Below are 15152 nucleotides of genomic sequence, written 5' to 3' on the forward strand. Positions count from 1 at the left end.
ATGTACGGACAGCATACAGCTTACGGACATATCGATGCAATAATAAACACATTCATATATTGCTTACCGTCGGGCGATGTCACAGTACTATTACTCTTCTTAGCCTCAAGCGCATTTTTGTTTGACGTCAGAATGGCGGTCATAAGCCCAATCCAACCATCCTGTTCTTGAGCACTTTCCGACGCGAGTACACAAGATCGGCCTTCACTCATAGCGAGTTCAAAACAGTACTTATTTGAGCGTCGTGCATTACGGATCACCTAATGACAAGATCAACGCTGGCATTTATTACCGTCACTTTATTTATCATTTGTAGCAGTTAATGCGTATTCCATTACAAGCAGATGTATTACACTCATTTAACAATTTAATAAATGGACTTAAGCGCTTGAAATAGTGGCATTCGAAGAAATCTAGTAGTAGTAGTAGTAGTTGTGGTAGATTTTACTACAGCAGGCCCCTATTTGTCAGTAGCATGCTTGTGATGAAACGCTGTTAGCCCATCACAAAGCCAAATCGCAAACACAAATCATTAAGGCCTCCTCCTGTCAGTGCGCGTTTTTTACGTTATACATAAGATTCGCAATCAATCCTCTGTCCTGCAGCATACTCCAGCATACTCGAAATCATAGTAATTATATTGTATGGGGAGTACAAATGCTTACCTTGGTACAAAAATCCATGCACAGAGTCCCCTTTGAATCGGTCTTCTTCTCATCCTTATAGAACTCGACGATATGTGTGCCGTCGACGCCCCTCTTGAGTACCATGTAACGCTTCTTAAATGACTTTGTCGCAAGAGCCAGTAGCGAATCTGTGCCGGACTCCGGGCCCTTGAGAATATATCCTTCTTTGATAATTGCACTCTCTTCGGATCGAGAATTCTGTAAAATGTCGAGAATCTATGGTAAATTGTTACACTTACCTTGAACTGTTCAACGAGAAAAAGGTGTTTACAAAGGTAATCATGTATGCAGATTACGTATTTTACTATGTGAAATTGTATTTGCTACAAAACATACCGCGTTTTTGACTTCCGCATCAGCGTCCACTTCATAAATGTGCTCGTGCAGATCGGCCAATCGCTCGACTAGTTCTTTGTATGTGGCTCCATATTTCCCGTATTTATAATGGACCTTAACCCAATCAGCAGCATATGTCTGCAAGCATTGCCGTACGAACAAAGGCAGATCGCATCCCCTATCGGCTAATGTCGCCGTTTTGTCGGATCTGTCGACGTCCCCATGCACTGCACACGCCAAAGCAGGCGGAACCGTCGGCATTGTGGTTCGAATGCTCCGAGGAATAACGCATCGCTGTAAAGGCAAAGAAAAATTATCTATTAAATGGTGGCTAATTAGTCGACAGAAGTTTTCTAAACGTTACAATACAAACGAGTGAATGATAAACAAAGAAAAACTTCGAGAACGACAAATATTGCGTGTACCGTACGCACACGTCTATCGTAAACGAGAGAAGTCCAACTTGAATGATCCAACATACTCGATGATATAAAATGTCAAGTAGAAAATTTCCTACCACATTTGTCTTTCAGTAGTTTCTGCTTGGCTAAAATTGCTCAGTAGAATTTATCCCTAACAACGTTTTAAATGAGTTTAATACTGCCCAATGAGTTTAAATGCACAAATACTGCAATTATAAGCAGCTTCCGACAAACTTCCAATGGCTGAATCGGTGGACGAAGGAAAACGTCACCTGAAGCACACCTAAATGATTTGAAGTAAAATATGGCGTAGATATTTTTTATGTGTTGTACGATACGATTAAATGTCCAGCCTTTTAGCTCAGAACTTCACCAAACGAATAATACGATAGTACGCGTCGTGCGTATAGGTAACTCAAGACAACTTCAAAGCAGCGGGTTGTTCTTAGAGATGTTAGATTCCTATAGGCAGCTTTGCAACTGTATCTTTCTGTAACTAATGACTCAGCGCTTCACAGACTTATGCAGGTGAACATATTACGTAGAACTTACGATGTTTGGCCATTTATTTGTAAGAACTTGCATTTTAGAATACTAAATGAAAAAAAATCGAGCGAATTTCCCTAACAGCGTACGAAATTAATGCAATCTACTGTTTATTTATTATATCTACTACTGACAATCTATTTGATTTTCTATAGCAGTTTTTCTCGTAGGCTTTGCGTTTCGTTGCTGTGAACGTAACAAGTGTAAACCTGTAGATAATAACGATGAAATGCCCTTTGTCTCACTCAGTGAAGCTGTTACGTAAAAACTATCGCACCCGGATAACATAGCTCGGGTACGAAGAACAATGAAATACTGCTCTATACACATTTTGCTGTTTCGCCTTATGGATGGCACTGCCAAATAGATAAGCGGATACATTCACCTACAATGTACAGGGGCACAGTTAAACCTCGTACTGAGACAAATCACTGATATAAAGCTGTTTCTATAATACATAGATAAAAAAGCAACATTCTTAAACGTTCCTTTCTATACGCTAAGGGAGTGATGTCTGTTTTTTTCCACAACGTAAAACACCGTTCACCTTAATCCTCATTTCCGATTCGGGATATAAAGCATTCACCAGTCATTTGTAAAATATTCATCCTTTAATCTCTAAGTAAGTTTCTAATAGCAGTGTGCACGTGGTGGGCATAAGCTTGTTAAGACGTTGCTCTAAAACGCTAAATAGCGGAACTAAATTTTCGGCTGGCGGAAATGTCAAAGACGACCAAAAAAGTCGGAAGAAACAAAAAATTAACCGTTAGCCAGTTGGAGACCGTTTAATCCATCACGTGTTAAAGATTTTTCGGTTTGCCTCATAGGATCTTTCTCGGACTTGTTCATAGCTATGTAAAAACAGTAACAACGTAAATAATCGATTTCGCACAGACACGAAATGTTTTGTCTGTGTCTCCGGTGCGAGAGGACATTGGATGGTAACTGATCTTTGCTCAAATTTGGTGCACAAAGCGCCGTTTTTGCCATGGCAAGTTTATTCACTTTTTTTTTCCCCTAAAAAACTTTTCCTCCAGGAATGCTGATCTCGGAGGAACGTATTGATCAAACTGCAAGTGACTGTCCAAATGTAAACCTAACACTCTGTCTGTTCAGCAATGCAAATCAAAGGCTCTGTTCGGAAAGCAAATTAGACCTAAGCAACATCTATGCATTTTTACGTTCGAGCTAACGACTTTCTGATGCGATAGGGTAGGTCACTGTACAAGTAGAACTTTTATATGTTTTACATTCGTATTCATTTAAGGCCTATCTAAGTCGTGGCATGTTTGCTATCGAAAGGATTTTAAAAAACGATACACGGCTATAATGATGCTTTTTTCCAATAGTAAATGAATCATTAGTTAAAGCAACGCCAAATGTTTGGAGTGCGGTGGGACTAGCTGAAACACTCAGGGCAAGCTTCAGCGAAAAAGCACCTCTTGTAATCTGAATTCAAAATGCTATGGCTACTATTAAAACCTACTCTTGGCCATACAGCGGAAGGGCCCTCGTTGACCCATTGAAGTTTGCGGATTATTTAACGATGCTTACTGTAGAATCATATGAAGTTCACAGGCAGAAGTACTTACAGAGAGGTCATCGGGTGGAAACAGGAGCATTTCCCGTTGGGGGTCATTTTGAAGAATGGTCCGATTCTTCAAGACAAAAGTCTCGTAATCAAGCGGTTCGCTCAGGTGCGGACGGATCTGCAAATACAACCATATATTGTGCGTTAGCAATTTGTTTAATACTGCCGAAACCTTTCTACGATAAGAAGGTATCAGTACATTGATTAAACTGAAGATACGGTGGCCATATGTGATAACTATTATAGACTTCTAATTACTTCAAATTTATCAGCTGAACACATTGAGTGTATGCATTACTGTAGAGTATTTCTGACTGTTTGTCAGTATAGTATATGGTCCAATGCGTACGATCGACATCAACAAGGAGACCCAATATTTAATTTATTTGATGAGATATTCTAAAGCAGGCAATGTTTCCTAGTAAAACGAAATTTTCAAACATTGATAGGAAGACATGATCACTGCCCCGCTAAATACAAAACGGAAATTCAGATACTCGTCTATTGGTCAGATGTGCTGCGTATAGTCATGTAACATCGAAAAGTATAACATTTAATTAAAGCGACAAGCACACACACCTATAAATGAGCTAATTATCATTACATCTGGTATAGTCACGATGTAACAATAACCACAAACAGGGGCACAACGGCCATATAGGCAAACAGTTTTGAAAACAGCAAAACCAACGACGAGTACAAAAGTACTAGGGCCATCGTTCAGGGTCGAACGAACGTTCGATGCGTAATGATAGTTATTCTTTGTAGCTCAGACTGAAGCAGAAGATAAAAACAGTGATGTACGTCTCATCCAAACCGGTATGGTGACGATAGCTAGAAAGTACGTACAATGTGTGTCGAAGCCAGTTCCATGAGCATCATCGGAGAAAACAGTGTTTGTGTGTGTGTGTGTGTGTGTGTGTGTGTGTGTGTGTATATGTGGCAAAGCGAAGAACAGTTGCAGCTATGGCGGTACCGATAGCGATAGTTGTTGTCCAACTAGAAAATTGGAAACCCACGTAGCTTTGTGCTCTGGGTGGTCTAGACGGTCATGGTGACACGGTCCCGAACCGACAGTCTCGTCCTGGGTTGGTATCCTGGCTAGTTAGTTGCGGTGTATCTGCACGTAACTCTAATGGTAGAAGTAATGAAACTAAAACGATAATAGTCATGCATGCGCGGGTGGGTAGATGCTGTTGTCGCTTCTGATACGCCATTAGCAGCATTTGTACACTGTACACCGCTGATACATATTGTCTAATAATAATGTTTCAAAATGAACATATGAAGTGGCCCTGGTAGCTGATAGATGGCGACCCTGATGTTGTAGATTTCTACTATTGTATTCCTGAGAATTCTTTCACCACTTGTATTGCTACTATCAGTGCTTATTTCTACCAGACTATAGCAATTTTTTCAGCTGTTACTGCTGCATTGGGTTCTGCTCTTACCATCGTCATTATCGTCATTATGGCCAACGATAAGCAACAGCCGCTGTAGAAGAAGCAACAGCGAAAACGCAGAAGTGACTCTATGGAACTGAGGGCCGGGGGATGATCTTCTACGGACGCGTCTGCGTTCCCGCATGCATGCATGCATGCGTCGCAAATACGGTTCTACCCGCCTAGCTGTGAGGTATGAGATGAAATAAGAAGGAAAGACAAGACTGATCTCCTGCGCGAGTGACGATCGTATTATATTCACTCACCATCACGTGTCATGCCATCCTTACCTCTTGTACTCCCACAAACAAGGTGGGATCTATACAAGATCTCTCATCATCTATGTCAATATTCAAGCGTCAATAGATCGTGTTGACAATTGCATATTGCCAGTATATTGTATACAGTAGCAAGCAAAACTTCCACGGCGCCTAAGCCGAAGAAAAATAGACCGTGGGGCGGCTTCGTGATTGCGAATCTACCGTAAGTACTTGATAGTATCTGATAGGCATCTAGCCAAAAATACATAAGACCTGACTCGTATATATGTACATTCGAGACTACTATATCCTAATATTTTTTTCCTATAGTGTTTCTTCGACCTCACAGAGATAGACCTTCAATCATCTCTATATGGCCAGCGATGTCAATAATGGTTAAAGGGTGCTTTATTCGACTGAACGACAACAAGGTCGTTATGTAACTACGTTTAGAATCTCTCTGAGTTGTTCGCAAGTGCTTAAACACTTCAAGTGGCCGAGGAACGTTTAGCGAAGTTAGAAGTTGCAAGCCACAAATCGAAACTGTATATTATAAGGAAATATTACATTATTGGTAGATTCACCGGTAGAAAAAATAACTAACATCTCGTGATGTTCATAGCTCCTTAAAAATGTTCACGGCTACATAGCGATTACTGATTACTCGCGACCCATTTTAATAGCCAGGGATATCAGACACGTTCTAATGTCAGAAAGCAGAGCTCTAATATCATTATCATATTGTTGGTATCAACTGGCCTCGCTTAGTTTATTAATGCATGAATGCGGATAAAACGTGCCACCTAGATATGTGCACTTTGGCAATGATCAAAGATATTTCCACAATCTGCTATTGGAAGTATGGAGCCGTGGTGTCTTTGTTCCACTGGTAATGGCAGTGTGCGCACGAAGGCCTCGATCGAAAACTTCATTCACCACAAATTCGTGTAGACGGCAATGTGAAAGAGCGAGCACTTGAGTTCCACCTTTCTAGTCTTCCAGCCGTCGCATAATCCGGTCGCAGCCCATAGCAGTCAATCAATCGTATCGCTGAACCAATTACTGGCCATATATATATATATATATAGATCTCTGTCTATATTTTATAGACATAAGCGGAAGCGCGAAGTTAAACACTAGCTTTCAATGAGCACTCTCCGACGATTTCTAAACTTCGAGCGGTTTGTCTCTCATTGATCTATTGCAGTGATTCGTGGCTTGTCGCCTGTCTCTTTTCTCGTCTCCTACCCCCACTAGAACAGCTGTGTTGACACTTCCTGTTCTAGTACAAGAAAATAGCTACAATGCTGGCTAGCCAATAGAAATCGGTCATTAGCAGTCGGCCGACCGAGTAGCAGCAGCAGCAGCAGCAGCTTTCAGCTGAGCACGTAATCCCCGTCGATATCAACGCGAACAAATCAATGCCAATGGTGCATCAATACAGCGGACGACCAATCACCAGGATGACGTCTAGCAGCAGCGGCATATCTGTCGGCGACGAATCGACAGCGGAAGAAACAAGGCAGAAGCTGTATCGAAGTGCCTATTGCAAACACATTTCGAAGTGCTACTAGTACGCCCTAGAGATGCGTTCCGTTTGTGCGCGACACCAGTCTACGGTTATAGGCCCGCTGCGGACTCGATTTGCGTCTCAGCGCACCGGTAGCTATAATAAATACCTTTGTTATCCTGTTTCTTCACACGCACACAAGTATCATTAGAAACACCGCAAAGCTGTCGCTGCGTTGACAACGTACAGCTCGTCTATTGGACCCGCCGCGCCCCTCGTCTAGCTAGCTATTCGTAAACTGACAGGGACAAGTGTCCAGTAAAAGGACCACTTATCAGCTTGAATCAGCGATTGCAGTCAATAGAAGATGGTGGCGGAGAGAACGAGGAATAGAACACAATCGGAAGGCGAGCAGCTTTGGCATTGACATATCGCTGTCATCGTCCACAATACCATCGATCGTTACTCGGCAGGAAATGTATTGGAGATGAGTGGCCTAAGTATCTGTTAAGAGAGTTCAACACTGCTCATCAGTACGATTGGTGACAAGTATATACATACACGAAGGTACTCAATGTGATTTCTCTATACCCAACGAGGGTAACTGTGATTAATGAAGAACGTCCATTGCAAGGATTATTTGCTAGTGCTATCCAATTTCGATTTCGCAGACACTAGATTAGTATTCTCGTTTTTTTTTTTCTTTGCACCTCATTTCGTCATAGCAACGATAACAGACAGAATTTCCGTGGTCGCTATTCGGCCTGACGAATAGAAAACTAATCATTGTCTTTCTTGTTTGTTATCAATACTTCCGCGATGAGCGACCAGTCGGCCGCTCTACAAAGGAGATCCTGTTGGCAAAATCATTTCGTCAACCTGACAAGATTATATATAACGTCTAAAATTACCGCACGTTGTAATTTACCTGACAGAACAGAATTGTGCTCTATTCAAATAACACACAGTGACCAGTTTGGTAAAAAAAAAAAAAAAAAAGGTAAGCTTTTTGACAAATTACGTGGATAATGTCGAAACAGAAAGGCGTCATTAGAATGATACACAAACAACATAACTCACAGAACAAAAGTGATTTCAAGCTAGAATCATGCAAGGGTTATCAATCAAAAACAGTTCCAGTTAGTTTTTGCTACTGGATGATGTTGTTCCAAACGAATAAATCTTTTTCAGTTATTGAATCCTAATCACTTAATAGATTTTGTTCGACATGTACAGATACCGATAAACAATAATACGTATCTGTAGACGACTGTCCTACTGTGGCGGGAAGCGTGCTGCTGCGTTACCATGTAGAACATGTCTCGGTCATACAATGTATAATTTATAAGCACCTTGCTTTTTGCTGGTACAGTCGCTCGTATTAAAGACTTATAATAGAGTTTAACAAATGAACACTTTTTCTATGACAATCACATCTATTGTTCGAGAATGCAACTCGTTAGTGTAAAGTCTTGACATATGGAGAAGGGTAAATGTGCATAAGAATTCTACGCCCCCCCACCCCCTATCATAAGCTACCGCAGTTTCCGAAGTCAAAACATCGTCCAATTGAGGCCGACTCTACTGAAAGGATCAAAGGCAGTATCGTTCGTTGACGTGCCCGTACGTTGCTAGACCCTCGCAACGTTTATTCTTGTAATCGGATGAAGCTCAACGAGGGCGTTGCTGAAGCCCAGGCGTGAAAGCAAATGTAAACAAACAGCCATTCATTCAAACGAAGCCAAGCCCCGTCTCCGCCGAGAAAATATAAACACGACAGCATATTAATTCACTGGCTGCTAACTGCCGAAGTCGATGTGTCATTTTTCTGAGCGGCTTTTCCCTTTGCAGCGACCTCTCGCTTCTAAGATTTAAATGTGTCACCAAGTGTGAGATCGATGCCGCTACATGAGTGCGGCGTCTTTTCGCGTATGCATATGGGCCAGTGACTGCTTATTCTTTCTTTTTTTTACCTATTTCTCACTAAAAATGCTAGAAAATGAATACTTGTATCAAGATATTACTAGGTAAACACTTTTTGAGACATGGTCGTGTGTCAATGACTGGAATGTGATATTAGCCCTGTTTGTGCGAGCACTGCATATATTTCCACGATAGCGACTTCCTTCCGCCACATAGCCGCATCCGTATGAAAAACAAAGTAATAACACTTGTCTTTTATATAATATTATTTGTTAGTCTATTCTAACATTTTATAAAAATGCATACGCTAACAGCGTCCGGCGGTCAGTCCTTTTCACTGAGCTTTTGTAGATGATGAGCGACAGTTATACGGCCACAAAAATCACAAAGACATGTAAGTTGCAGAAAGTGCTAGGTTAAGCTGCGTTCTAAAGACACGAATGGTTTTAAATACTATCTAGTGAGCTATATTTTTATGGACACTCTCCAATTAGGCCAAATCTAGCTGGGCAACTATTCCGAACCACTCATGTTGATAGCACTGCTATCAGCAGGCCAATAATAATAATAATCCAATGATTACATAGTTTTGCTTTTATTAATGAAAACCATCAGTGAGCTAATTTTGTTACAGGGCATTGGTAAAACCCCTCAACTACTGGCGGGGGGATGTTTAGCATCAATGTGAGGCCCACTTGCCGTAAGGCGGCGGGGTCGTATCGGTCGATACTATAGCGGTATAACGATTACCCACAATCAACAAGAGAAACATTAAAGCGGTCAACTAAACGATTTTGGTTTGGCATTTCTTCGAGAGCGTTAATCTTCAAGGGCGGTTTTTCATCAATTCATTTAAGCCAGTCCCGCGAATTTATATTCTAGCTTTGAACTTAACATAAAAAAGAGACAGTGATATTATACGAATGTGTTTCGTATTCCAAGAAATATACTGAGTTAAAACCGTGCAATAATATATCTAAACAACGATAAATAAAATGTTGCTAAAAAAAATTAACATTTCTAGAAAAATTACCCTTATTCCTTGCAACAATCCTCGCTCGTTGTTTCTGAGATATCAGAGCAATGAAACGTTTATATTGCGACCTGTGCTTCTAATGCCTAAACAATAACAATTTACTATCGTTCGCATTAGATATATTGCAATTATAAAAGAACAATGCAAGTTGTTTTTATCATTACTGTTGCAAGTGTCCTTCTTGATCTTGGCGTCAGTTTTCGTTTCTGTTTTTCTCGTTGTTCTTGTTCCACTTCCACGACCAAAAAAGATTCAATGACCTGTTTTCTCAGTGTATAGCAAACGGGCATGTTAATCCGTCAACACAATCACATGTGCACCTTTACCTAAATGGCCTAAACTACGTGGCACGTAGATTACTGGTCCTTCCCGTTTCTCCTCAGTTAGCTGGCGCCCAATGCTGCCACTGTCGCTGGAACTGCGTCTTCATTAAGCTTCGACTCGGATGCTTCCTAGGCGTGCTTGGACCAAATTAGTCTTCGATCGACGTTCCAGCCATGTTGCTTAATCGAGCCAAAAAGATCAAATTAACTTTCATAGAACAAGCACCAAATCCACTGTCTCACGACTGGACAACAGATAGATATATTTAGTGGAAACACATTTTAAAACCTATCACATGCACACGTGCACACATTGATATGAACGCGATACGGTTCTGTCGCGTACTCTTCGCTGGCGGTTGAAAATCGTCATCGGGCGGTGACTGCACTGATGGTGTCGTTTTAGGTAGCTAGCGGAGTTAGCGCGGTTCGTTCGTACACCATTTGGCTCGCTGCTGTAAACTATTTCTTTCGCGTGCATTGCACGACTAGAGACGAAACGACGGGAAGCGAAGGATGGTTGGCCACAGTATGGTACGTTACGGTGACGCGGTAGAAACCTCAGGTCAAGCACGAACGAACGGCAAACGAATTACAGATAGCAACAATTCTCATCAGCGTTCATTTTCTAGGCAGATAGCATCCTCTCAAGATGCGTCACTGGGATTTTTCCATCTGCCTCACTGTATGTATGATAGCATAGCCGGAAGGCTACGGCTGATACATGCCAATAAGATATTAAATATGTAAAAAGACAGGGAGTCAAGTTATACTCATATGTACAAGAGTATACTCCTGTTATCAGCAACAATTGTGTTGACGGTAATCTGTAGAACATATGCACTGCTCATAGATATAAACGCTTCTTAGCACGAATACACGGTTCGTACCGAAGCAATAGCGGGAGTGTTATTGCCGCATTGCAAATAGAAATTTAGTTTCACTGTAACAAGATAGCCAGCGAAATTAATGGATGATAACATGTTCCAATAACCATTCAAAAATAACAATAGTACACACACACACAAACACAGGTAAATCAGTCGAAATAAACAATTTCATTGGCTCTAGATGAAATTCGTGAGACTAGTAACCTGTACACACATGACTTTTAACCACTGGCCGAATTCGGTTTGTATTTACAGATATTTGGCACTATAATTTGGGTTGAAAAATACGATTGCTGCATTATTTGACGCGTTTCGTCTGCTATATACACAATAAATAGCTAAATTAGCAGGCAACAACTAAGCGTTTGATGATTTATTTTACGCCTATTCCCGGGGCCGCAAAATCAACATGAGTCAACGCTGGAAACAGTTTATGCTGCTCAAGCCATTAGGAGTAATAGCAACAATAAATACACACTTATGCTGTTCCAGTTATAACTATGCTATCTTTATTGTACACCGTATATATGTGTGCTGATGTTTCATATATATATATATATATATATATATATATATACAGGCCAAGTTGCAAGGAACAAAACGTTACACCGCATCATGGCCTGCTGGTAAACTATGATACCAGATGAGCGGATTGAATGAAGCGTAAAGACGTGTCGTAATTTCTTATGCCGAAAGAATATATTGAGAAATAGTAAGTACCGATTGACGAGTAGCGGGCGCTTATTACTCGTGAATGAGTACAAAGGTTTCATATATATATATATATATATATATATATATATATATATATATATGTATAGAATATGTTATATGTCAGTGCGAAATATAGCTAGAGAAATTGATATGAGCCAAGGGCTCATAAATGTTAACGAGTTGTAACAAATATATGCGTATTAAGGTATATATATGTACACATGGCTATAAAATGAATGCTTAGGATACGCGGTACTGGTAAAGCACCTCATGGAGATGAATTCACCCATCGTTCGTATATTATTCGACTTTTTTTTTTAGTAAAGTTCCTATTAATTAGTAACTATGATATGCACAATAACTGCTGTCCTCGCTAAGCAAACACTTAAGACTGTTTTTAATACACCAAATAGATGTCCAATTCGTATACAACAGATTTGCTTATAGCGGTAGTAGGTGTCACTATTCAGACCTATATATATGTATATATTTTTATAGCTGTTTCAAAATCACTCACAAGCTTTCTTTTCCTGGCGAGTACTCGTGGTTTATGATCCTCATATCCATCGGCTGCGTCCCTTTTCTTGTCAGCACAATTGGCACTGGATACTGTCGCTCTGTCCCTTGGGAGGCTTGAGCTTCCTTGGTTAATAATTTGTTTTTTAATGTCTTTATCCCTATTAGCGTCCATAACTACAACGGCACCATCAACGGAACGCCCGCTTTCGCTGCTGTTCTGATTATTACCAGGTGGTTGTGGTTTTTCTTGGATATAAACGCTTTCGTTGGTTATTCCGTCTAGGTTTTGACCATCTTGCCATCGAACCTCCTTCCGGCCGACCGGGATTAAGTTGCGCCCGTTCACGTGAACGCTCACACTGCCAAAGGCTACGGCTGTGGTCTGCAGTCGCGACAATAGCTCATGATTTGCTGTTGGTAACTGCCCGGGACTTGTGACCATTACGTGCTGCGCAGTCGGGGTCTCTGACTGTCCGTTGATGCCGGCTACGCCTGCGCTCGTCGCGTGACTTTGAACGGGCAACTCATGGGCCTGGTGAACCATCTTGACGGATCACTTATTGACGCGAGAAGTGATGTCAGATGGTCACGACCTGAATGAAGCTTCAGTGGATTTAGCATGAGATTTGTACGCAGTATCTTTCCGGTTTATCACTAACCACTCGCACTAGTTTACCAGATGGATACTAGCACTCTGTTTACTATCACGTGTCTGTGCAAGACCACAGGAAAAGCCTCACATTACAGTGCACTTGCCTTAACCATCGACGGTGCTTTGACTATATTACGAACGAAGGAGGTCCCTGCAGGGGGATCTGTAGAGATCAGCAAGGAAGCGATTTGAAAACACTATCAATGCGTAATTGGTACTTATCTATATAAAGGGCTATACAAGTCAAATAGATCAAATTTGCACTAAAGATAGAACATTCTGTGGTGCCTCTTCGACAGTATCTTTAACAGTTATGCGAGATTATCTAATAAGCACATGATCCTTGAGCGCTGGTCGCTTGCCTAATCATGTAATGTTTTTCTGTACGTCCAGGCAATCTAGCTGATTGGTACGCGGATAAGCTGATCTACGCTGATGGTGCATCGCCAGAGTGGCTGCCGTGAGTGCGCATTGTCTATTGAAGTTTCTAGACCACAAAGCGGACCTAAACGATGTTCATCAATCCCGAACACCTTGCAAAGTGATGAATACTATACGGTTTCGTTAATGTTCATTTGTTCTTATACGATTTTTGTTTTTCATTGAAAGCAGATGGAACTATAACGGCTACGAGGGTAACTCTTTGTGACCTTTCCCGATAGTTAAGAGGCAAACATGTAAGTCAGCATTTGCTCCATGACATGAGCTCGTCCGATTCACAGGCCAATGTAAAGAAATGACGTGATTCTAACTTCGTCAAAACAAAACAACAAGACGAGACCCGATATGCGCCTCTAAACGCTGCAAAGATATATTTCTCTTGCTCTCCAGGATCTTTTTCAGACGGAATCACTCAACGTCGATGTACAGCGACATCATCATTGGCCGTCTTCGGTGGCAATAACAGTCATAACCCTTATTAGCCCTCTATAATAATTATAAATGCATTATGGCGGGAAATTCGAATGGCACGTTTATCTTATCATCGGTTTGTGTTTCGACGATGTCTGTTGACACATCAGTGAATATTTATTCTATTCTAGATAGACCACGTGTCTTCGTACGTTACCGTGCTCTGTGTGCCTACCGATTGCACACATTAGCAAATGTATCTTCATTTAATTAGCACATTTCCTAAACTAGCCCTTGAATCGACTAGTAGGAGTGTAGGGGCAGAATTGAAATTTTGCTGTTGAAAAAAACACGAAATGAACAACGAAGGCTCGGCAATATTCTGGTATTCGGCGACTTGTTCACGATAGGAATACTACTATGTCTGCATAGTGTATTCATTAATAAACGGACGCTATTGTCCGTCAGACGATAGACATAAGATGTACAACAAAAGCAGAAATCTATATCGATTTTTATATTAATTTATACGACATTTACGGCATCCATGCATTTGCGCTTATCGGCTTATTATAGATTACACCCGCCGGATTTTTTTGTGATTTCCCGCGGATAATATTTATCTGTACAACGCTGCACATCTTATTTTGCCCCTGAATACTTCATTGCGCATTTGTACTGTTTCGCCCGCTTTGTCTCGAGCGAACGATCTATAAGGAGAACGGAACCAGGCAAATTTTGACCACCGAGAAGTATTCACTCCATATTAGGAGCGCACCACGCAGGCGGCCAGTTTTACGTGACTGCTGTGCATTGTGCATTGTAATAGGTACAGCGTAGTAAATATTGCACATATATATATATATATGTACAGATATATTGGAGTTAGACAGTGTAACGGAATAAAGCGTAACGAGATTAACTGGACTTCGTATCGCCGTTAATGTTACTGTTTAGTGAAATATACACAAGCCGAAGAGGCCGTGTCGCCTTACCACTCACTAAACCCTGTAGGCAAACAAGTCCAATAATGAAAAAAAACCTAAACATCCCTTATACAATTTACGAGATTGAAAGAATATGTGCATGCACTTTTCTCAGCGGAAACATCTAGCCATAGACACCGGGGTCTTCACTCAAAGATTAATGGCTACCGAAGCATAAGAGAAATGTCCCGATAATACGAAACGGTAATAAAATTAGACAACGTCTCGATAACGAGATCTACTTGAACGTCGTTCTTTAACAGATACTGATCGAAGATTGGCCCAACTTTCTAGATTGATTATATGCGTATGCCGCTATGCCCAGCTAATTGATTTCTACCTGCTTTTTAGCCGGATTAGTTCTTTTCGTCTTAGTTTGACTGTAATCCTATTTAGTTTATTACATTTTCCTATATTTCATCTAAAATTACCAGCTGTCGCCGGTCGCCCGTGAAACTATCGAC

General features: G+C 41.0%; 1 protein-coding gene and 1 long non-coding RNA gene across 14 annotated transcripts in view; one reads left to right on the top strand and one right to left on the bottom strand.

Moving 5' to 3' along the window:
• The window catches only part of Ziz (dedicator of cytokinesis protein Ziz), a 58950-nt gene that overhangs the window by 17790 nt on the left and 26008 nt on the right, over nucleotides 1–15152 (bottom strand). For 6 of the 12 annotated variants that reach the window (XM_086976049.1, XM_086976050.1, XM_086976048.1 and 3 more), the window contains 5 exons: nucleotides 12197–13013; nucleotides 3583–3699; nucleotides 1023–1316; nucleotides 666–884; nucleotides 68–260 (listed from right to left, as the gene is read on the bottom strand). In XM_086976049.1, the coding sequence (XP_086832175.1) occupies nucleotides 68–260; nucleotides 666–884; nucleotides 1023–1316; nucleotides 3583–3699; nucleotides 12197–12742 (1369 nt within the window). In that variant the 5' untranslated portion in view covers nucleotides 12743–13013. The other 6 variants (XM_086976056.1, XM_086976055.1, XM_086976057.1 and 3 more) reach the window with 4 other exon arrangements.
• On the top strand, nucleotides 10470–14929 carry LOC147754620 (uncharacterized). 2 transcript variants are annotated; one of them, XR_015317947.1, is made up of 2 exons: nucleotides 10470–10609; nucleotides 13244–14929. It is a non-coding gene; the product is annotated as an uncharacterized LOC147754620 (long non-coding RNA). The 2 variants fall into 2 exon arrangements; XR_015317946.1 differs by lacking the exon at nucleotides 10470–10609 and adding an exon at nucleotides 12928–13064.

The sequence above is a fragment of the Varroa destructor genome, unplaced genomic scaffold, assembly GCF_002443255.2.
Source record: "Varroa destructor unplaced genomic scaffold, Vdes_3.0 BEIS01000007.1, whole genome shotgun sequence".
Taxonomy (NCBI): domain Eukaryota; kingdom Metazoa; phylum Arthropoda; class Arachnida; order Mesostigmata; family Varroidae; genus Varroa; species Varroa destructor.